The following is a 24,487-nucleotide window of genomic DNA, read 5'->3' as shown; positions in this document are numbered from 1 at the left end:
AGGATATCATTTCCTAAGACGCTCTCGAACACTGTAAGAGGTTTTTCTATTACTGGAGACAGGCTTTTCTTTTCCTGATTAGGGAGTACTGACTTGCCAGTCACATAGGCTAGGCTCCTGACTCCCTTTACACTTAATCTTCTGATTTTCTAAAGACCTACAAATTGGCCAGGCACAGTGGCTCACGCCTGTAATCCCAGCACTTTGGGAGGCCAAGGCGGGTGGATCATGAGGTCAAGAGATTGAGACCATCCTGGTCAACATGGTAAAACCCAACTCTACTAAAAATACAAAAATTAGCTGGGCGTGGTGGCACGTGCCTGTAGTCCCAGCTACTCCGGAGGCTGAGGCGGGAGAATCACTTGAACTCCGGAGGCAGAGGTTGCAGTGAGTTAAGATCACGGCATTGCACTCCAGCCTGGTAGGCAGAGCAAGATTCCATCTCAAAAAAAAAAAAAAGACCTAGGAATCAGGAACTTTCCATCTGGGACAGTCTAGGGAGTACTTCCTATGCAAAAGTTAATAGTGTACTTGTCGAACACTAGAGAGTCATAAGTAGACATCTGAATTTTTTTGTTTTGATTTTTTTTGTTTGGTACAGAATCTCAATTTCTAGCCGTGTGTGATTATAATGTAAGAAAGACCTGTTCTTCTCATGCATAATAATTTAGAATCACCTTAATATCCAGGTGTGCCTTTTTCTGGCCAAAAAAGGGAAACTCAGGAGGGCTGAATTGCTGGGGTTTAGGGTGAGGAGGTTTAGGCATGAAATAACCCACATGTTAGTATTTACTGAGTCTTTGCTGTTTTCTCCATTTTATTAAGATAGGGATGTGGAAGAAATGCTTTAGGAATAATCTTATGGGGGTTTTTTTTAGTTTTTTTTTTTTAATCTGTAAATTTTCCCAAGGGAACAAGAGTTACTTCATATTGAGCCAAATAGCAGTAAGCTTTCCAAAGGCCTTCTTTTCTGTTGTGCTTTCATATACTGTCCTCTTTTTTTTTTTTTAGGCCTTTGAACTGGCCACAGGTGACTATTTGTTTGAACCTCATTCAGGGGAAGAGTACACTCGAGATGAAGGTGAGAACCCTTAACCGTGGATGTGTGTGTGTGGCATTTACACTTTCCACATTTAGCTAACATCATTTGTTAGTACTGAAGAGCCTTAGTCTTGTTAGTGCGCAAAGCATATGTAAATCCCAGAAAAGTTAGAAATATAAAAGACATTTTATAGTAGGTTTTTAGATATTTTCTGAAAAATACTAAAGAGCTCTGTCAGAGTCAAAAGGCCACAGTTAACCTAAAACTTCTGTGTGCTGGACAGTTTTTTTCTTCAACATCTAGTTATCTTCCTTTCTATATATATCAGTGGTTCATTCTTTACCCAGTTTGAGTTTACCTGTTCATCAACCTGTTGCTCAATTATGCCTCCAAATTTATTTAGAGGTCAGTAACTTTAATATACACACACTACTTAAATGCAGAGACTATATCCTATTTCTGTAAATTCTGCCAACATTTAGCATTCTTTTTTCCCTTTTCTGAATATAAAACTGTAATTTTTTCTTCTTTGGAATTCCATTTTAAAACAAAATAGAATGGATTTACATGTTGTGGTAGCCAGTGGGAAAAGCTTAAGCTGCCAGTAACTTTGTCTGAGAGACTGTGGAAGCAGGCAACTGTATATGTCTGATTTTTCTATTATGATGGCATCCAGATAACTAAATGGGTTAATAATTTGAGTGAACAAACAAACTTTTTTTTTTTTTTTTGAGACGAAATCTCACTCTGTCACCAGGCTGGAGTGCAGTGGTTCAAGCGATTCTCGTGCCTCGGCCTCCTGAGTAGCTGGGACTACAGGCATGCACCACCACACCCAGCTAATTTTTGTATTTTTAGTAGAGGCGGGGTTTCACCATGTTGGCCAGGATGGTCTCTATCTCTTGACCTCGTGGTCCACCCCTTTCAGCCTCCCAAAGTGCTGGGATTACAGGCATGAGCCACTGCGCCCAGCCAAGAAAATGTTTTATACAGTTGAGGCAGCTTATGTTTTATTTGTAGGATTAATGAGGATTATTTTGAGAGATCACTACAGCATCTACCCTCCCAATGTAGAGAACATGTTCTTTTCGTACTTTCCTTGAGTCTTTGGGAACACGTATTTCATGCTCTATGGAACCAGGAGTGCTCTTTGTTTCTCATAATGTGGTCTTCTGGGATATTAATAGGTAATGTTAGTAGGACCTGCTAATATCCCTAATAAATACCATTTGGAAAATGCTATCTATCTAATTCCCGTGAATGCCTATTTAAGTGAGTACATATTTTATATGTATAAGCCCCATGTTAGAGGATACTATAATTACTACTTGATTTTACCCACTCTCTGCTTGCTATTTTTCTGGGTTATAGGTTTGGGGTCATAGGCTTACAGTGTTTGGGGTTATAGGCCTAGAAACTACCTACTATATTTGTTGGGAGGGTAATTAATTTTTTTTACTTCCCTAGATTCTCCATAAATGTTAGTGTGTGGTACAGAACACGTATAGTGGCTAGAATTATATCAAGTAGTAGTATGCTACCAAACCTGAAAATTTTAATATATATGCAGAGTCCTAAATAAGGGGACAGGGAAAAACTATCTTCCCTAGATATTTAAATTCTAATTTATTCCATCCTATACCAGTTAGTACTAATAGTCCTTAGGTCAAACATCAACCCTACCTGTGCTGTTCTACTGCAGTTTGGCCTATAAGAGCAGGAACAAGCAAACCCTTACCCCTGACTAGTGTGTGCAGTTTGTTACAAGTCATGGTAGGACAGGAGCCTGAGTACCACGTCCTCTACTCTGGCTTTCCACAGCACTAACTCATGGGATAATACTTAATAATTTTGTCTGTCAAGTATATCAATCCTCATAAGCCAAAGATAGGTTGCAGGAATTAAATGTAAAGTAACAACTTCAAGGGAATTCCTTGGTATAGGAAAAATATTTAAAGAACCAATATTTTACTTGGAAGTTTACTTAAGTTTCTAAGAACTTTAAGAAGCTCTCTTAGAAACTATAGTCTAAGTTTTTCCTTGGTATTCTCATTTTGGTTATTGTTAATGGTAAAAACACATTTGCAGGTCCTGCCAAAAACCAGCAGAAAAATTCTTGGCATGCAGGTACTTGTTACCAAACCATAAATTCAGTCAAAACTGCTCAAAGGTTGTAGGGAAGTCATAAATGTGAAGTCTTCTTTAAATGACACCTACTCCTTTACATGAGAAAGATATAACCTGAAACCTTCACAAATTCCCAGATAATATGAATGTCTCTAGCATGTTATTTCCCCTGTAAGATACATAACTGGAAGTTTAACCCTTAATGATTCTGTAACTACAGGATAAAAGTATTTTATAAAGCTTTTTTTCTGGCCAGGAGCCATCATTTAAAAAAAAAAAACTTTTATATTCTGCCTGGGTGTTCACGCCTATAATCCCAGCACTTTGGGAGACTGAGGTGGGTGGATCACTTGAGCCCAGGAGTTTGAGACCAGCCTGGGCAACATGGCAAAACCCCACCCATCTCTACAAAAAATACAGGCCAGGCACAGTGGCTCACACCTGTAATCCCAGCATTTTGGGAGGCCAAGGCAGGCAGATCACCTGAAGTCAGGAGTTCAAGACCAGCCTGGCCAACATGTGAAACCCTGTCTCTACTACAAATACAAAAATTAGCTGGACGTGGTGGTGTGCACCTGTAATCCCAGCTACTCAGGAGGCTGAGACACAAGAATCACGGGAACCCAGGAGGCGGAGGTTGCAGTGAGCCAAGATCATGCCATTGCACTCCAGCCTGGGCGACAGAGCAAGACTCCATCTCAAAAAAAAAAAAAAAAAAAAAGGTTTTATATTCTTAATTTCTGTCACCTGCAGAGGAAAAAAAAAAAAAAGACAGATCTGCCTGAGGTGTGTGTACTGGTTGTTCCCAGACTCACCTCCTGGTTAAGAGGCTGCATGCCTCCCTGGTGGCGCTCATGATCCATTTTCATACTGTGACAATTACAGATCATCAAGTAGCTATACTTTAAAATGCTTGTGCTAATCTTTACTTTTAAAAAATGATTTTAGGAAAACTTTAGACAAGACATAAGATAATTGGTTTTCATTTGAGTTTTAGCTCATATTAGCCCTGAAGTTTCAAGTTAGGCCATTTGTGCTTTTTGAAGTTCTATTTTCTCATCTTTAAAATGGGGTATCAGCCAGGTGGTGACCCAGGCCTGTGATCCCAACACTTCGGGAGGCCAAGGCAGGAGTATTGCTTGAGCCCAGGAGTTTGAGACCAGCTTGGCAGTATGCCATGACCTCATCTCTCCAAAAAATGTTTTAAGTCAGCAGGTGTGGTGGCACATGCCTGAAGTCCCAGCCACTGGGGAGGCTGAGACAGAACGATCACAAATAATAGTTCCAGAATGTCTAACACATATTTGGACAGTTTTTTAAATCTTACCTAAAGAACCTACCTGAACCTAGATATATAGACAAAAGAGAAGTAAAGATGAAGATAAGCCTCCAAAATCCAGAATGGTACTTGCCCGATACTGTCGGGTGACCAATCACCAGAAATAATTCTTGGCCTTCCCAGTCAGTCTTCCCTTCATTATCTTTGGTTTTATTTGTAGTTACTTTTAAACAGCTAGTCCTTGAAAAAGCTAATCATAGAAAAACCTCTTTTACAGCTTGTCCTTGATCTGTTCTTCTTACCCTTCTATTTTAGACCACATTGTGCACATTATAGAGCTGATAGGCAGAATTCCAAGATGCTTTGCCCTCAGTGGGAAATATTCACAAGACTTCTTCAATCACAGAGGTAGTATTGTTACATGAGTTTTAATCTAGGACCCAGGGGATACTTCAGGAAGCAGAGCATTCACACCAAGATTGTTTTTAGTTATCACTGAATCCACAAAAATTTGACTTTGTGAATTCTCCATTAGATGGATAGAGTCTTCCTCTTCCCATTTAGGATAGCAAGCAAGCCTGATATGCTTTACAAAGAGGTGTGCGTGCTACTCTTTCTGCTATTTTCTAGAGCTGCATTTGTTACTCTTGTTATGTATCCTTTTTTTCCCCCTTCTTGAAATGTTTGAAATATACAGATCACATTGCATTGATCATAGAACTTCTGGGGAAGGTGCCTCGCAAGCTCATTGTGGCAGGAAAATATTCCAAGGAATTTTTCACCAAAAAAGGTAAAGTAAATGTGTTCCCAGACATTAAGGAGGCAGAAGTGTTTTAAGAGGTAAGCACATATTCCCAATATCCTACAGAATGATGGGCCTACCCTGAATGCTAACCTGTGACTTAGCAAAGAGGTAAAAAAGTGGTCAAGAGCAGAGACTGAGCCAGGCGCGGTGGCTCATACCTGTAATCCCAGCACTTTGGGAGACCGAGGCAGGCAAATCACAATGTCAGGAGTTTGAGAACAGCCTAGCCAACATGGTGAAAGCCCATCTCTACTAAAATACAAAAAATTAGCTGGGAGTAGTGGCAGGCGCCTGTAATCTCAGCTACTTAGGAGGATAAGACAGGAGAATCGCTTGAACCCGGGAGGCAGAGGTTGCAGTGAGCCAATATCGTACCATTGCACTGTAGCCTGGGCAACAAGAGCGAAACTCCATCTCAAAAAAAAAAAAAAAAAAGCAGAGACTGGAGCCGGGCATGGTGGCTCACGCCTGTAATCCCAACACTTTGGGAATCCAAGGCAGGACGATCACTTGAGTCTAGGAGTTCGAGACCAACCTGGGAAACATAGGAAAATCCCGTCTCTACAAAAGTTTTTTTAATTAACTGAGCATGGTGGTACACACCTATGGTCCCACCTACTCCAAAGGCTGGGGTGGGAGGATCACTTGAGCCTGGGAGGTCAAGGCTGCAGTGAGCCATGATTGCCACTGCACTCCAGCGTGGGCAACCAGAGCAAGATCCTGTCTCAGGGTAAAAAAAGAGCAGAGACTGGAGCCAGACTGTCAAATCCTGGCTACTCTCCTAGCCATGTGACCTTTGCCAGGATCTAACTGTGCCTCAGTTTGCTGATTTCTTAATGGAGATAATAATAATGTATACTTCTTACTAAGTTAGTTAATATGTATGGTGCCTGCATGCAGTTGGTTGATTACTTTTATAGCAATTCTGAAAAATGGACAAATTTTTTGCTGGCGTTTGGTCTAAGAACTGCCTCTACCAAAGGGCAGGTCATTTAAGCTTCTTACATAAGGGCAGGGACTACATCTCACTCATCTTTGTATCCAGTGACACCTAACACAATCACTCGAAGTACATTAGTCATACAAACGAACTTTACACTTTTTAGTTTTATGTATTTGTTGTTATTAACAAAAAAAAAAAACTTCCAATTTTTGACTTGATAATATATTTCTTAAGCATTGCAAAAAAAAAAAAAACTGAAATGTGAAAACCTGACCTAGAAGCATCTAGGAAACGGTCTGGTTTTTTTACCCCCATTGTGCCATGGTTCCCTTTTTCCTCACAACTTCTACAGAAGTGCTGAGAAAAATGACTTTTCTTAATCCTTGACAGGAGCCGTCCTCAGAAACATTACCCTTTCTTAAACCTCTTTTAGGTGGGAAAATTTTAAAATGTTTCATAAGAGTTCCTCCTTATGTACAGTCAGATTAAGGCATGTGTGTTTACCAGGTAGGTAATCAAATAGGCACTCACTGCTCACAAAAGAGACTTAAAATTTTTATTTTTAAAAAAATATTATTATTATTATTATTATTATTGAGACAGGGTGTCACTCTGTCACCCAGGCTGGAGTACAGTGGTGCAATCTTGGCTCACTGCAACCTCCACCTCCCAGGTTCAAATGATCCTCCTGCCTCAGCCTCCCAAGTAGCTAGGACCACAGGCACGTGCCACCATACACAGCTAATTTTTTGTATTTTTGGTAGAGGCAGGGTTTCACTATGTTGCCCAACTGGTCTTGAACTCCTGAGCTCAAGTGATCCACCCAACTCAGCCTCCCAAAGTGCTGGAATTACAGGCGTGAGCCGCTGTGCCTGGCCAACTTAAAATTTTAAAGCAGCATTTGCCTTAGCTATTAATAATTGACTATCTTTTAAAATTTTTTCACTTCAAAGTAGCAATTAGGTTGATACTCCAGTATAGTATCTTTTTGGCACCATGGACTGGTTTTGTGGAAGACAATTTTTCCATGGACAGTGGGGGGTGGGGGGTAGGGGGATGTTTTGGAGATAAAACTGTGTCACCTCAGATTGTCAGGCATTAGGTTCTTTTATGGAGCATGCAACCTAGATCCCTACTGCAGTTCACAGTAGGATTCACACTCCTATGAGAATCTAATGCAGCCACTGATCTGACAGGAGGCAGAGCTTAGGCAGTAATGCTCTCTGGCCCACCACTGACCTGCTGCTGTGCAGACCTGACAGACCACAGACTGGTACCACAGAGGGTATTGGTATAGAGTTGAGGACCCCTGGTATAGAATATATGAAGCTGTTGTATCTGAAAGCTGTGTAGGATTTGGGGTTTTTTTTGTTGCTTTTATCCATGCTTGACATGATGATTTAATTTTAAATTACTGCCTCACTGTGAAGCAACATATACTAAACTATTGAGCACATACACAAAAAAGAGTATAAGCAAATTATTCTTGGTATGTGGTGCTAGAGTGCCTCTGCACACCATATGAGACCATGTTGAAGACAGGCATTTCATGTTTGTTTTAGTAGTAAATACCTATCCTGATTGTCATACCCAGTTTGACTGGGACCCAAAAAAATCCTAGAATAGGGGAAAAAACAAATTACCTTAAATTTTTAGAGCCTTATGAAAAATAGAGGCACTTCTTTCTGAGGCATATGCCAGAAAAAAAATGCTTTGTGAATGCAGGATTAGATTCTGATTGCAAAATCTGATTCCTCATAGACTACATGGATTAGTTCCACAAGAGGACCTTGTCATTTGTCTGTGTTGATCAGTGACTTTTTCTATACTGTCTTCACTGCAGGTGACCTTAAACATATCACGAAGCTGAAACCTTGGGGCCTTTTTGAGGTTCTTGTGGAGAAGTATGAGTGGTCTCAGGAAGAGGCAGCTGGCTTCACAGATTTCTTACTGCCCATGTTGGAGCTGATCCCCGAGAAGAGAGCCACTGCCGCCGAGTGTCTTCGGCACCCTTGGCTTAACTCCTAAGCCGCTGCCCACCACCACAGCAGAGATCACACACTGACCCTCCGCCCTTCCCCTCCAAGCATTTTCCTCTTCCCTTTTCAGGGTGAAGCTCTTCCTTCAAGAGTTTCTAGATCTTGGTTTTTTTTAATCCAACATGTTCATTTGGGTTTGCTTACTTGACCCTGTGGAGATCCCCACAGCCATTGGGCATCCTAGGTGAATTTGGCCTTGGTTGGGCTCTGCCAAAGACTAATGGACTAAAATGTGAAACAGCCTCTTGCCCTGTACCTTTCCTTCCCATTAGGACATCCTTTAAATTATAAGCATCCTTTTTGAAAAGAGCTATGAAGGTGTATGAGCCCATCCTTTTATTCATTGACTCTAAGAGTCAAATTTTCTAGTGCATATCCTATTGCCAGCATAAGGATGAGGAGGGGAAAGGGTGTTAATTCTGTGTACAGCAGAGACATTAAACTTGCTGTGTCCAGGCTGCATCATCTTCCTGGACTGTTTCTGTTGTTCTCTATGTTCACATTTTTTCCTGCAACTTTTAAGCTACTGTCTTTTAATTAGCTGTATGAACACCAAATTTGGGTACCATTTTATCACTGTTCAAAGCACTGTCGAATTCCTTTCATCCTTTAATAGTTAAGATCTTTGAATCTTCAGTCTGATTTTTAATGTAAGCAAAAACAGAACCATTGAATAGTAATTTCTTGAGAACCTCAGGTGTTCTATAAACAGTCCTTTCCTGTATGTCTTCTGTTACCCTAAGACCAGAGTTATTTTGGTTGGCTGTTTTGTTTTGTTTTGTGTTTTTGTATCCTTGGCTGGCACTTTACTCATTGCACTTGAGTTTATTGCCCCATAACTAAAGGATCAGGATGACGTTAGAACGGAGATCTGGATTTCAGAGCTTTCCCACTTAAGAGAAGTAGATCTTGAGATTCTGATTCTTTTCCAGACAGTCCCCTGCTTTCATGTACAGCTTTTTCTTTACCTTGCCCAAAACTCTGGCCTTGAAGCAGTTTTCCTCTATGGCTTTGCCTTTCTCATTTTCTCAGAGGCTCGAGTCTTTAATATAACCCCAAATGAAAGAACCAAGGGGAGGGGTGGGATGGCACTTTTTTTGTTGATCTTGTTTTGTTTTGTTTTGTTTTTTGGTTGGTTGGTTGTTTTTTAAGATTAGCCATTCTCTGCTGCTATTTCCCTACATAATGTCAGTTTTTAACCATAATTTTGACATGATTGAGATGTACTTGAGGCTTTTTTGTTTTAATTGAGAAAAGACTGCCATTTTTTTTTTAGGATGAGCCTCTCATAGACTTGACCTAGATATTACATATTCCTCCAGTAATATTGAAGAGCAAAAGAGGGGCAGGACTGGGGTCACAGCCGCTTCTTCAGCATGGACCAAGTGGGCCTTGGGGATTACAGCATTCTCAAAGTGGCTATAGGACTCGAATTTACAGAAAGCCACAGAGGTGCAACTTGAGGCTCTACTGCTAGCAAGCCACCAGTGAGGCTGTTGGGTAACCACCTTTCTATACGGGAGATTGGAGTCTACTTTGTCATTTATCCACCAACAGTGACAAAGGAAAAGTGGTGCCGTTATGCAATCCATTTAATTCATAAACATATTACTCTGAGTAACTGGCCAGCCATTCTTCGGATCCTTCATTGGGTACTCCTGAACTCAGACATGTTCCTGTAGAAAGAATTTTAAGTTAGGCTTTCTATGCACCTACCAAGAATCAAGAGAATAGATTGTATCAAACAACGGCAGGGAAATCCTTCAGCAATTCTAATCCACTTTGGGTTTTCAGCTGTTTTTACATCTAAAGCAATAGACTAGAACTGAATTATCTTCTACACTGTAAAATCACAATTGTGGAATTACAGGAATTCTGGTGATATTAAGGTGAAATAAAACATGCAAAAGGCCCTATTTTAACAGTTGATGTGACAGTAAATTTTAATAGAACCTGTAACTTCATTTTGGAAGTGCTCCTCCACCAAATAAGGGCTTTCCCCCCTATTGTTTAAGGAGCCAGATGGATTGAAAGATGTGGAAATAGGCAGCTGTAGAACTTGATCTTCCAAGTACCCCGTGTATCTTTATTGAGCTTAATTATAATACTGTCAAATTGCCACGATCTCACTAAAGGATTTCTATTTGCTGTCAGTTAAAAATAAAGCCCTAAATACATTTTTATTCTTTCTACTGAGTGCATTGTCTGTTTTCTTTGTAAATGCCATACAATAAACAAATTATTTAATAACCAACATGTTTCCAAAAATCTCTGTTCATGTGTTGTCCAAATTGCTCTGCCCTGAGTAGTTGGAGGAAAAGATCAGTTGAGTATGCTTTTTTAATTTAAATACGGAATGAAACAGTACAGATTGCACACTTGCCATTTTGTGGGGTTCATAGTTTTGCTTCTGCTTTAAATGGGGAGTGGGATAGAATTAACAGCCAAATTAACATTTGTGGAATACTATTTTTCAGCCTGTTTTTTTTTTTTTAATTGTTTTTCCCTACGTCCAATAGATAGCACTTTCTTTCAGAAGATTTGTCAGGGGGTGGTTGTTTTTCTCAAATTATAAATGCACAGTATGTGCGAAATCTAGAAGACTTAGAAATATAAGCTCTTACTAAGGCAATGGCACAGGCTTTCATACACTTGTCTCTTCATTTCTTGGATAGATTCTTGAACTGTCTGGGTCAGAGAACACATTTTTGAGGCTTTTAATAAATATTGCTGCCGGGCACAGTGGCTCACACCTGTAATCTCAGCACTTTGGGAGGCCGAGGCGGGTGGATCACAAGATCAAGAGATCGAGACCGTCCTGGCCAACATGGTGAAACCCCGTCTCTACAAAAAATACAAAAACCACGTGTGGTGGCGGGCATCTGTAGTCCCAGCTACTCAGGAGGCTGTGGCAGGAGAATCACTTGAACCTGGGAGGCAGAGGGTGCAGTGAGCCAAGATCATGTCACTGCACTCCAGACTGGGTAACAGAGCAAGACTGTCTCAATAAATAAATAAATAAATAAATATTGCCTAACTTATCTGGACAACTAGCAGAATGGTCGGACTGTTTCTCTCTATACACCAGTGTATGAACAGGCCTCTTACGAATCACTAGTTTGGGCCCTGCCCCTTCCCCACAGGAATATCATAATTTGCATATTGGATTACTAGTGAGGTCATAAACTTGTTTTCATAGGTATTTGCATTTTTTGATTTTTTGTGTAAATTGTCCAGCTTTCTGTTGGAGTGCTTCTGTATTGGATGACTTGGTCAGGACTTGTTATACTAGAGAGAATTTATTTTTTGCTTCATGTCTAGTTTTTAATTTTCATTTTTATTTGTGGTAGTTTTTAGTGTTATTTGTCTTTTCCCACCTACACCTGAACTACATAAATTGTTCTAGTTAATTTGTTTTAATTGTGCAATACTTAGAACACAGTGTTTTCGTAGTGTTAAAATGTAACCTATTGGGATCCGTTAAACCAGTTTGTTCACCAGACTGACCAACCTAGGCAGGCCCTCCTACACCTTGTGTTAAATATATGGACCTAGAATTCCCAGTTTGGGGGAACCTTAGTGCTGTTATAGGAGAGGTTGTAGCTATCTCAAAAGAGCCAACAAACAGGTGGGTTTACAACCCCCCTTTTTTTTTTTTTTTTTTTTTTTTTTTTTTTTTTTTTTTTTTTGAGACGGAGTCTCGCTCTGTCGCCCAGGCTGGAGTGCAGTGGCAGGATCTCAGCTCACTGCAAGCTCCGCCTCCCGGGTTCACGCCATTCTCCGGCCTCAGCCTCCCGAGTAGCTGGGACTACAGGCGCTGCCACCTCGCCCGGCTATTTTTTGTATTTCTTAGTAGAGACGGGGTTTCACCGTGTTAGCCAGGATGGTCTCGATCTCCTGACCTCGTGATCCGCCCATCTTGGCCTCCCAAAGTGCTGGGATTACAGGCTTGAGCCACCGCGCCCGGCTACAACCCCCTTTAATTCTGAATTTGCTCTGCGTGTCCACAGGGAAACTAGCTGCTGCAGAGCAGTCTCAGCTTATAAGTGGACTTCGTTACTGCCCATTCTTTTCTTTTGAAACCTGTACTCTTACCAGTTTAGCCTTATAAGGAAACTGCTTTGCCTTAGATTGTTATATCACAGAAAATTGGCGATTTGCTGATAATAGAATCTGAACTTGTATTTGCTTTAAAATAAGGCCTTATGGCCGGGTGCAGTGGCTCACACCTGCAATCCCCACATTTTGGGAGGCCAAAGCAGGAGGAACACTTGAACCTAAGTGTTCAAGATCAGCCTGGGCAACATAATGGGACCCTGTGTCTATAAAAAAATTCAAAATTAGCCAGATGTGTTGGCTGGCACCTGTAGTCCCAACTACTCAGGCTGAGGCAGGAGGATTGCTTGAGCCCAGGATTTCAAGGTTGCAGTGTGCCGCGATCACGCCACTGCATTCCAGCCTGGGCAACAGCATGAGGCTCCATCTCTACAAAAATTAAAAAATAATAATAATAATAAGACCTTCAGGCACCAGAGAAGTTTGAATAGTCAGTGCAACTTGGGAGTTAGCAAAGCTTTAGCATAGCATAAAGCTCTTACAAAATCTTCAGAATATTAATACAGAAAAGTGACTAAACCTGAGGCCAACTGAGAAGGAAGTTTGTTTTTGTGTTGCTAAAGACATTTAAGTTGGAGGTTTGGGAAGGTAGATTCCAATAAAATAAAAGTTGGAGTTTAAAAACCACATGTGTAGGCCAGGTGCAGTGGTTCACGCGTGTAATCCCAGCACTTTGGGAGGCCAAGGCGGGCAAATCACGTGAGGTCAGCAGTTCGAGACCAGCCTGACCAACATGGAGAAATCCCGTTTCTACTAAAAAAAAATGCAAAAAAATTAGCTGGGCGTGGTGGTGCATGCCTGTAATCCCAGCTACTCAGGAGGCTGAGGCAGGAGAATCACTTGACCCCGGGAGGCAGAGGTTGTGGTGACCCAAGATGGAACCATTGCACTCCAGTCTGGGCAACAAGAGCAAAACTTCATCTCAAAAAAATAAAAACTACATGTATAATAGGCATTTAACTTTAAGTCCTTGCAAAAATATTAATCCACACCAAGTTCTTATGATACAAGAGAAATATCCCCGTTTAAAGGCCAGGACACTTGAGATAATGTTAAGTGTTTAGAAATTTGGGGCCGGGCGCCGTGTCTCACGCCTATAATCCCAGCACTTTGGGAGGCCAAGGCCGGTGGATCATTTGAGGTCAGGAGTTCGAGACCAGCCTGGCCAACATGTTGAAACCCCATCTCTACCAAAAATTTAAAAATTAGCCAGGCATGGTGCTGCACACCTGTAATCCCAGTTAAGAGACTGAGGCAGGAGAATTGCTTGAACCTGGGAGGCGGAGGTTGCAGTGAGTGGAGATTGCGCCACTGCACTCCAGCCTGGGTGACAGAGCAAGACTCTGACCCCCAAAAAAAATTGCAACCAGGGAATTAAGCAAGTTTACAGGCTGCACCATTTCTTGTAAAGGGAGGAGACTTTCTAGTACGTATGATGTTCAATTTGATTTTATATCCTTCCAAGTTCACTTTTTGAAATAATAATACCTGCCTGTTGTCCTTAATTTATATCTAGTTTTTGCCCATTTTAATACAATAACAAGCGTTGCCCTCCAGATGACAGAATGAGACTGTTTATTGAAGTGCATCAGCTGCCTGCCATTTGAGCTGTTCTTAATAGTTGTGCCACTAAGACTGAGTGTTTGCATTGGTTGCTTTGGATTCACTAGGTATAGAGGAGAGAGTGGTTGATGTTGGAAATAAATTTAGTAGACCTTAATTACAAATCCTTTGAAGATAGATGACAAAAGTGAGATGGGTTTTCAGGGTTGGAATCCTTAACCATTCATCTTCATCAACTTAATTTACAACAAAACCAAGTATCCATCAGCATATGAGGATACCAGAATCTAATTTCTGTCCTGATAAAGCATTCTGATGGCCAGGTGTGGTGGTTCAGGCCTGCAATCCTGGCACTATGGGAGACTGAGGCAGATGGATTGCTTGAGCTCAGGAGTTCAAGGCCAACCTGGGCAACAGGGTGAAACCCCTATCTACAAAACAGACAAACATTAGCCCGGTGTGGTGGCGCATACCTAGTCCCAGCTACTTGGGAGGCTGCGGCGGGAGGATGGCCTGAGCCTGGGAAGTCGAGGCTGCAGTGAGCTGTAATCACACCACTGTACTCCAGCCTGGCCAACAGAGCAAGCAAAACCCTGTCTTTAAAAAACAAAAACAAAACAAAAAATTCTGATAAATGCCCATTTCCGCAGAAAATTTAAGTAATTGTGAAAACCTTTAAAAAGGCCCCTGTGATTCCCACCTGTTGGTATTCATATAATCTATTTGCCTTCAGTGTGGGCTGAACTTTCTTCTGTTAGAAAAGGGCAGAAGCAATGGGATATCACTTCTGAGACAGTTACAAATGGTCTGGCTTCTGCCTGTGCACACTGCCTTCCTCTCCTTTCAAAACCTTGTCCTAGGAAACAAGCTGCCATATGAGTAACCCTAAGCAGAGGCTAACAGCCAGCAAAGAACTGAGACCCTCCGTCCCAACAAACTGAAAAACAATCCTGCCAGCCACCACTGATCTTGGAAGTGGATCCAACACAATTGCAGCTTGTGAGAAACCTTGAGGCAAAAACACTTAGCTAAACCTTGTCAGGATTCCTAATCCACAGAAACTGAGATATGTATGTTGTTTTAAGCCACTGCATTCTGGAGTAATTTGTTAAGCATCTGTAGGTAACAGGATCATCAGGTCATGAACACTGAGGATATTCTTCAGGTTCGCGTTTCACCTATAAATGACTGGCCCTTCCTATTTCGACCATATCTACTCAGGGCTGTCAGTGAAGCTTGAGCACCATAACTGACTCTACAGAATAGCCCAAAGCGGAGAGAGGCAAGCCAGAAGTGAGAAAAGAATAAAGTTGGCCGGGCACAGTGGCTTACGCCTGTAATCCCAGCACTTTGGGAGGCCGAGGCGGGTGGTTCACGAAGTCAGGAGTTCAAGATCAGCCTGGCCAAGATGGTGAAACCCCGTCTCTACTAAAAATATAAAAAATTAGCCAGGCGTGGTGGAACATGCCTGTAATCCCAGCTACTCCGGAGGCTGAGGTAGAGAATTGCTTAAACCTGGAGGGGCGGAGGTTGCAGTGAGCCGAGATCGCACCACTGCACTCCAGCCTGGGTGACAGAGCAAGACTCCGTCTCAAAAAAAATAAAGAATAAGGTTGACTTGAGAAGAGGAGTGCTAACATTATTGATTTTTCTTTGGTTTTGTTTGTTTGTTTGTTTTATTTTTTGAGACGGAGTCTCGCTCCGTCGCCCAGGCTGGAGTGCAGTGGCACAATCTTGGCTCACTGCAACCTCTGCCTCCCAGGTTCAAGCAATTGTCCTGCCTCAGCCTCCAGAGTAGCTGCAATTACAGGCACCCACCACCATGCCCAGCTAATTTTCATATATTTAGTAGAGACAGGGTTTTACCATGTTGGCCAGGCTGGTCTCAAACTCCTGACCTCAGGTGATCCACCTGCCCTGGCCTCCCAAAATAACTTTTATTTTATATGCTTTCAAAGATTAATGAGATTTGAGATGGCTTTAAGAATTTAAAGATAAAGCCCTTGAAAAGAGCTGATAAAACATTAGCTACATGTATGAACCAAAATCATTGCTGTTACTAGACTGAATTCTGAGTTCCTTTGAAGATAAAGCACAATATGAAATACTGAGTCATTTGACTCATAAAAAGATTTGCAGGTCCCTCCCCAGCACTAGTCATTAGTAAACATCAACTCCTACTTTGGTGAAACTCACTGTTCTGGCAGGAGCAAGGTGTGGATTATAGGCAGATGCACCTTAAGTCCTCTAGCAGCTTCTGCGGACCACTAAAGTTGCCATTTCAGTGAAATATTTTGAGAATAGACTTTTTTTTTGAGACACGGTCTTGCTCTGTTGCCCAGGCTGGAGTGCAGTGGCACAATCATGTCTCACTGCAGCTTCAACTTCCCAGGCTCAAGTGATCCTCCCACCTCAGCCTCCCAAGTAGCTGGGATTACAGGCGTGCACCACCAGGCCCAGCTAATTTTTGAAATTTTTGTAGAGATGGGTTTTTGCCATGTTGCCCATGCTAGTCTTGAACTCCTGGTCTCAAGTGATCCTCCCACCTCAGCCTCCCAAAGTGCTGGGATTACAGGCGTGAGCCACTACACCTGGCCAAGGATAGACTTCCGGAAATTTTTTTGTACCTCTTCAAAAAGTAAATTATGATATAAACGAACAAATAGAAAAGTCACTAAACTACAGAATTTGTCAAATTTTGTCATTCATCAAGCTTGCATAAAGTAGATACCCAACTGTGAATTAATTTTTTTTTTTTTTTTTTTGACACGGAGTTTCACTCTTGCTGCCCGGGCTGGAGTGCAATGGCACGATCTTGGCTCACTGAAACCTCCGCCTCCTGGGTTCAAGCCATTCTCCTGCCTCAGCCTCCCGAGTAGCTGGGATTACAGGCATGTGCCACCATGCCCAGCTAATTTTGTATTTTTAGTAGAGATGGGGTTTCACCATTTTGGTCAGGCTGGTCACAACTCCCAACCTCAGGTGATCCACCCACCTTGGCTTCCCAAAGTGCTGGGATTACAGGCGTGAGCCACAGTGCCTGGCCGACTGTGAATTAATTTTATCAATAAAAGAAAATATGAATGTCCAGGCTGGGCAACATGGTGATACCCTGTGTCTACAAAAACTAAAGATTAGGCAGATGTGGTGGTCACACCTGTGGTCCTGGCTACTTGGGAAGCTAAGGCAGGCGGATTGCTTGAGCTCAGGAGACTGAGGCTTCAGTGAGCCATGTTCACTCCACTGCACTCAAAACATACATACAGGCCGGGCATGGTGGCTCATGCCTGTAATCCCAGCACTTTGGGAGGCCGAGGATTTTATACATACACACACACACACACACACACACACATATACACACACACAAATTTGGTTGGGTGTGGTGACTCATGCCTGTAATCCCAGCACTTTGGGATGCCAAGGCGGGTAGATCACTTGAGGTCAGGAGTTGGAGATCAGCCTGGCCAACATGGTGAAACCCCATCTCTACTAAAAATACAAAATTAGGCTGGGTGTGGTGGCTCACGCCTGTAATTCTAGCACTTTGGGAGGCCAAGGTGGGTGGATCACGAGGTCAGGAGACCGAGACCATCCTGGCTAACATGGTGAAGCCCCATCTCTACTAAAAATACAAAAAATTAGCCGGGTGTAGTAGTGGGCGCCTGTAGTCCTAGCTCCTCAGGAGGCTGAGGCAGGAGAATGGCGTGAACCTGGAAGGCGGAGCTTGCAGTGAGCCGAGATCATACCACCACACTCCAGCCTGGGTGGCAGAGCAACACTCCATCTCAAAAAAAAAAAAAAAAAAAAATTAGCCAGGCGTGGTAGCACACGCCTGTAATCCCAGCTACTCGGGAGGCTGAGACAGGAGAATTGCTTGAACCTGGGAAGCAGAGGTTGCAGTGAGCCGAGATCATGCCATTGCACTCCAGCCTGGGCGAGAAAGCGAGACTTTGTCTCAATACTTGGGAGGCTGAGGCAGGAGAATTGCTTGAACCTGGGAGGCAGAGGTTGCAGTGAGCTGAGATCATGCTGTTGCACTCAAGCCTGGGCAACAAGAGCGAGACTTCATCTCAAAAAAAATAAAAATAAATTTTATATATATATATATACACACACACACACACACACACAAATGTGATCATTCTCATAAACTAGCTGCCATGGACCAAGTGACAAGATCAAATCCCATTATGGAAGTTCCCACCACCAATTACTGTGACAACACTGGGATACTCATTCCTAGTGACAGAACAGGTTGTCACAGTGCATTGGCCAAACACACAACTGACAGCCAAAGATAGAAAAACTGTTTCTGTATCACTGATCGGTTGATCAAGCAACAAGATTCATCTGTTCAGCTCTTTACCCACACTTCACCTGTGAGAGAACAGCACACCCAGGTAGTTTCTTTACTAATTAAATGGACAAGGACCAGAAAAAACACCTTTTCCTCAGAATCATTCACTGCAGACAATCAACAAAACCCTGTTTTTATGCACCACCCCCCAGGAAGGGGACAGCCTGGAGAATCCATTTTTGTCTTGGCTTTTGCTACAATGAACTATTACCTAAATTGAATTCCCCTTTGGAGGCCAACTGAAGATTCACCATTTAGTAGCTGGTCCTCCGTATCTGTGGGTTCCGCTCAGCAGAGTCAATCAACCACAGATGTAAAATATTCAGGAAGAAAAGCTAGTAAAGAATAACAATACAGGCCGGGCATGGTGGTTCACACCTGTAATCCCAGCACTTTGGGAGGCCGACACAGGCAGCCTGGCCAACATGGTGAAACCCTGTCTCTACTAAAAATACAAAAATTAGCCAGGCATGGTGGCAGGCACCTGTAATCCCAGCTACTCAGGAGGCTGAGGCAGGAGAATTGCTTGAACCTGGGAGGCGGAGGTTACAGTGAGCCGAGATCATGCCACTGCACTCCAGCCTGGGCAATAGGACGAGACTCCGTCTCAAAAAAAAAAAAAAATTAGCCAGGTATGGTGGCACATGCCTGTATTTCCAGCTATTCAGGAGGCTGTGACAGGAGAATCGCTTGAACTTGGGAGGCAGAGGTTGCAGTGAGCTGAGATGGCGCCTTTGCATCCCAGCCTCAGCAAGAGAGTGAGACTCTGTCTCAAAAATAAATAAATAACAATACAACAACAAATACAAATTAAAAGCCACACAGTACAAGTATTTACATAGCATTTACATTGTATTAGGTATTATAAGTAATCTAGAGATGATTTAAAGTATACAGGAGGATGTGCATAGGTTATATGCAAATACTACGCCATTTTTAGCTGAGGACTTGGGCATCCATGTATTTTGGCATCTGCAGGGGATCCTGGAACCAATCCCTCTATAGATGATGATATGCCAAATCCAAAGCTTTTGAAAAAAAAATGTAATCTATTCCCATAACAAATTACTTGAACATAAGTAACACATTTCTGAAGCTGGTAGCCAGTTCTGGTTGAGTCAGTGTGGGCACCATAGGGAAATGTGATATTTGGTTCCTGGGAGGAAAAATGTCAAATTAGTCTCCAGAGATTTTAGATCCTATCACCCACTCTAAATAAAACTTCCTGGTGGATGTTAAAGGATTCAGGTTCTGATGGCCCCTCCATTCCTTAACCCCCCTCTAAGCAGCAATAAGAAAACAAAATATGAGAAGGGAGAAGCAAAAGACCCCCTACACCTTACCCTAAAATGACCCAGCACATGTCCAGCCACCTCTTCAGTAGCCCTCTTAGAGCTGGTTGGGCATTTGTGTGTGTGTGTGTGTGTGTGTGCACGCTGGAAGGGAAGGCCCCTAGAGATGGACCCATTTAGCCCTCTTGCTTTACAGAGAAGAGGCCTCAGGAAGGTGAAGCGATTTGCTGCTGTGCGGAGCTAAGAAGAGGACTTGGATCTCATCCCCAGCAAGTGAGCACTCCCCGCACCGCTCAGCCTCTGAATATCTTTGAAGTGGGTAATTGCAGTTCTGCTTCCCTGGAAAGAGTACAGTAGGAGGTCTTGTCTCAAGAGACTGTCCGGTTTTAGTGTTATAATAAAAGGCTTAAGGCGTCAGGCCTATAGCAGCCAGGAACAAGGAAACTTGGAAGAACAAGTTCTTATCTCTGAAGAATTTGATTCCCTAGTTTTCCATTGTCTGGGAAATAGATGACCTGTGGTATAAGAAAAGAACAAAAGATTGCAAGAGTTTAAAATCAGACATTTTAAAAACCAATATAGGCTGCGTGAGGTGACTCACACCTGTAATCCCAGTGCTTTGGGAGGCTGTGGCGGGCAGATCCCCTGAGGTCGGGAGTTTGAGACCAGCCTGACCAACATGGAGAAACCCCATCTCTACTAAAAATACAAAATTCGCCGGGTGTGGTGGTGCACGCCTGTAATCCCAGCTACTTGGGAGACTGAGGCAGGACAATTGCTTGAACCCGGGAGGCGGAGGCTGCCATGAGCCAAGATCGTGCCATTGCACTCCAGCCTGGACAACAAGAGTGAAACTCCGTGTCAAAAAAAAAAAAATCCACAAAACACACACACCCACACACACATACACACACACACCAAGGTTATGCTCTAATGCTTTTTTATTCAAAGTGTGATTCTTGTTTGAGCAGCCCGTCACCCAAAAACTGGTTAGAAATGCAGGATCTATGGCCCCAGATCCACCCAACCACCTGAATCAGAATCTGCAATTTTTTTTTTTTTTTTTTTTTTTTTTTTTTTTTGGTGGGTTTGGGTTTGGTTTTTTTGCCCGGGTGGGGTGGCGTGGCGCGGTCTTGGCTCATCGCAGCCTCCGCCTCCCGGGTTCAAGCAATTGTCCTGCCTCAGTCTCCCAAGTAGCTGGGATTACAGGCGCGCACCACCACACCCAGCGAATTTTGGAATTTTAGGACAAACATCGGGAAACCCCGTCTCTACCAAAAATACAAAAATTAGCTGGGTGTGGTGGCGTGCACCTGTAATCCCAGCTAATTTTTGTATTTTTGGTAGAGACGGGGTTTCCCGATGTTGGCCAGGCTGGTCTCCAACTCCTGACCTCAGGTGATCTGCCTGCCTCAGTCTCCCAAAGTGCTGGGATTATAGGCGTGAGCCACTGCACCCAGCAGAATCTGCATTTTAACAAGATCCCCAGATGACTGTATGCACACTGAAGTGTGAGAATCATGCTCTAATAAGTGCGGGAGGTGGAGGTGACAATTTTATGTATGATTATTTTTAAAATATATGTGGTCAAGAATTGGAAGGTACTTGGCAAAAATAAAAACAGCTTAAATGGAGGTAAACCCACTTTCCCACACAAAGTGCCTGGCCAGCTGTAGGTCCTCAAGGCAGCTGTTAGGAAGGCAACACTGTTGTGAGGGTTTCTTTTTCTTTTTTTAAATGCATTCCTGAATGTTCTTGTTAAATCACATTTAACAAATGTTTGGAAACTTAAAAGATAAATGAACATGTTGCGCTTCTTTTTAAACCAGACATTAAAACTGGTTAACTTACTGTTTTCCTTTTTGCCTCAGCTATCAGGAATCAGAGTTAAATTTAATACTCAAGACAGTAATACTATTAGCCTAGCTTTTTTGAATATTTTTCTCTCTCTGACTTTTATTTTCTATTTTATTAGGTTTTCTAGTATGTTTCTTACAAATCACTTAAAAATTCTTTTTGAAAATAAGGGTCCAAATTATAATTATGACTTCTAAAAACAGCCTGTTCTTGTGTGCCAGGCTCCACAAAACATAAATTTGTGAAACTAACTACCTGCCTGTTTTTAATTATTTCTTATTCCCCTGATCATTTTTCACCTCTCAAGACACAAGTAAGGCCAGACGCGGTGGCTCATGCCTGTAATCCCAGCACTTTGGGAGGTGGAGGTGGACAGATCACTTGAGGTCAGGAGTTGAAGACCAGCCTGGCTAACACGGTGAAACCCCATTTCTACTAAAAGTACAAAATATTAGCCAGGCATGGGGGCACGCGCCTGTAATCCCAGCTACTTGGGAGGCTGAGGCAGGGGAATGGCTTGAACCTGGGAGGTGGAGGTTGCAATGAGCCAAGATCACGCCATCGCATTCCAGCTTGGGCAACAAGAGCAAAACTCCATCTCAAAAAAAAAAAAAAAAGACACAAGTAAAACTAAAGGTTTCCTGTTTGCTCCACAGTGAAGGTCTCAGAGGCCAAATAGCTCCTGCCCCAGTAGGGTGTTGTTTCTCTCTACCCAGGCAGCATCACAGCCTTACATCCCAGTCCCTAGTGTCACACTGCCTGAGGATTCGGTAAGGAAGCAGAGAACCCCAGCCCTTCTAAGGACACGCAGACCACCCTCCCATAGAATTACTCACCGACCCTTCAGCTGCTTCACACCTCCTCTGTAATGAAGGAGAGAACAGTATATGTTACTACCAAGCCTCGTTTTTAGGATAATTTCCTGCACACTACTCCGTCTCCAAACTCCATCAGATTCCTCTTACTCACTCTCAAGAAAGCTTGGACTTTTTTGTTCATGTCATTTATCAGCTTGTAACTGTATTGCATGATTTTCTCCCTTACCAGACCATAAGCTCCAATTGAGATTGCCCTTAACCACTGTACTTCCAGTGCCTAAAGGCATTGTTCAGCAACTAGGGCACATTAGCTGTTATCGGTTGGGCAGATGGGTGATGTAAAAAACGAATATGGCCCGATGCAGTGGCTCACACCTGTAATCCCAGCACTTTGGGAGGCTGAGGAGGGTGGATCACTTGAGGCCAGGAGTTCGAGACCAGCCTGGCCAACATGGTGAAACCCCATCTCTACCAAAAATACAAAAAATTAGCTAGGCATGGTGGCAAGTGCCTGTAATCCCAGCTGCTTGGACGGCTGAGGCAGGAGAATCGCTTGAACCCGAGAGGCAGAGGTTGCAGTGACCCCAGATCATGCCACTGCACTCTAGCCTGGGTGATGACAGAGCAAGACTTTGTCTCAAAGGAAAAAAAAAAAAAAAAGGTGAAAATACTGGAAAGACAGAAAGGGGAGAGAACTATCAGACTTGCTACTGTGGCATCAAAAAAATAAATAAGGGAGAACTAATTTATTAATCACTTGCAATGTGCAGGCATTGTTAGTGCTGTATATACGCTATGGGATCCTCAGCACAATCCCCCCTTTTTTTTTTTAATTAATATAATTCACTAACAAGCTGGGTGCAGTGGCTCACGCCTGTAATCCCAGCACTTTGGGAGGCCAAGGTGGGCGCCAGGAGTTTGAGACCAGCCTGGGCAACATGGTGGAACTCCGTCTCTACAAAATTTTTTTTTAGAAAAAGCCAAGTGTGGTGGTATGGGCCTGTATTCCTAGCTATTTGGGAGGCTAAGATGGGAGGATCACTTGAGCCCAGGAGGTGAAGGTTGCAGTGAGCCGCAGTGAGCTGAGATCGTGCCACTGCACTCCAGCCTGGGTGACAGGGCCAGAATCTGTCTCAGAAAAAAAAAAAAAAAATATATATATATATATATATATATATTTCACCAACATAAAATTCACCCATTTAAGGTATACAATTCAGTGGTTTTTAGTATATTCACTAGATTGTGCAACTATCATCACTAATTCTAAAACATTTTCATCACCCCAAAAGGAACCCTGTGCCCATTAGCAGTCACTCTTGTTTCCCCTCCTTCCTAGCCACCTCCTAATCTGCTTTCTGTCTCTATGGATGCCTATTTTGAATATTTTATAGAAATTGAATCACATATGTACAAATGGAAGCCAGTCTTTTGTGTCTGGTTCCTTTCATTTAACATGTTTTCAAGGTTCATCCACATGGTAGCAATTCTTACTACTTCATCCCTTTTTATGGCTGGATAATATTTCATTGCACGGATATACACATTTTGTTTATCTGTTCATCAGGAGATGGACATATGGGTTGTTTCCATTTTTTGGCTATTATGCTGCTATGAACATTTGTGTGTAAGTTTTTGTGTGAACATTTGTTTTTAATTTTCTTGTGTATGTACCCAATAGTGGAATTACTGGGTCATATGGTAACTCTATGATTAACCATTTGAGGAACTGCCAGGCTGCTTTCTGCAGCAGTTGCAACATTTTAGATTTGCGTTAGCAGTGAATGAGGGTTCTAATTTCTCCACTTGCTCACCAACACTTGTTATTATTCACCTTTTTTATTATAATCATCTTAGTGGGTGTGAAATTGTATCTCAATGTGGATTTGATTGGCATTTTTCTAATGACTAATGATGTTGAGCATCTTTTGGTGTGCTAGTTGGCCATCTGTATATCTTCTTTGGAGAAGTGTCTATTCAAATCCCTTGCCCTTTTTTTTTTTTTTTTAAGATGGAGTCGCACTCTGTCACCCAGGCTGGAGTGCAGTGGTGCGAACTCGGCTCACTGCAAGTTCTGCCTCCCGGATTCACGCCATTCTCCTGTCTCAGCCTCCCGAGTAGCTGGGACTACAGGCACCTGCCACACGCCTAGCTAATTTTTTGTATTTTTAGTGGAGAGAGGGTTTCACCATGTTAGCTAGGATGGTCTTAATCTCCTGACCTTGTGATCTGCCCATCTTGGCCTC

The 24,487-nt window shown here is 42.6% G+C and overlaps 1 protein-coding gene across 3 annotated transcripts in view; it reads left to right on the top strand.

Annotated features, from left to right (window-relative positions):
* Nucleotides 1-10,489, top strand: part of SRPK1 (SRSF protein kinase 1) — a 90,591-nt gene extending 80,102 nt beyond the window's left edge. For all 3 annotated transcript variants that reach the window (XM_025383094.1, XM_025383093.1, XM_025383095.1), the window contains 3 exons: nucleotides 1,012-1,081; nucleotides 5,146-5,238; nucleotides 8,040-10,489. In XM_025383094.1, the coding sequence (XP_025238879.1) occupies nucleotides 1,012-1,081; nucleotides 5,146-5,238; nucleotides 8,040-8,224 (348 nt within the window). In that variant the 3' untranslated portion in view covers nucleotides 8,225-10,489. The remainder of the gene's footprint in view (nucleotides 1-1,011; nucleotides 1,082-5,145; nucleotides 5,239-8,039) is intronic.
* Nucleotides 10,490-24,487: the final 13,998 nt, after the last annotated feature.

This window comes from Theropithecus gelada, chromosome 4 (genome assembly GCF_003255815.1).
Source record: "Theropithecus gelada isolate Dixy chromosome 4, Tgel_1.0, whole genome shotgun sequence".
Taxonomy (NCBI): Eukaryota; Metazoa; Chordata; class Mammalia; order Primates; family Cercopithecidae; genus Theropithecus; species Theropithecus gelada.
Note: the sequence above shows the minus strand (reverse complement) of the source record. Positions and strands in the feature narration are given on the sequence as shown.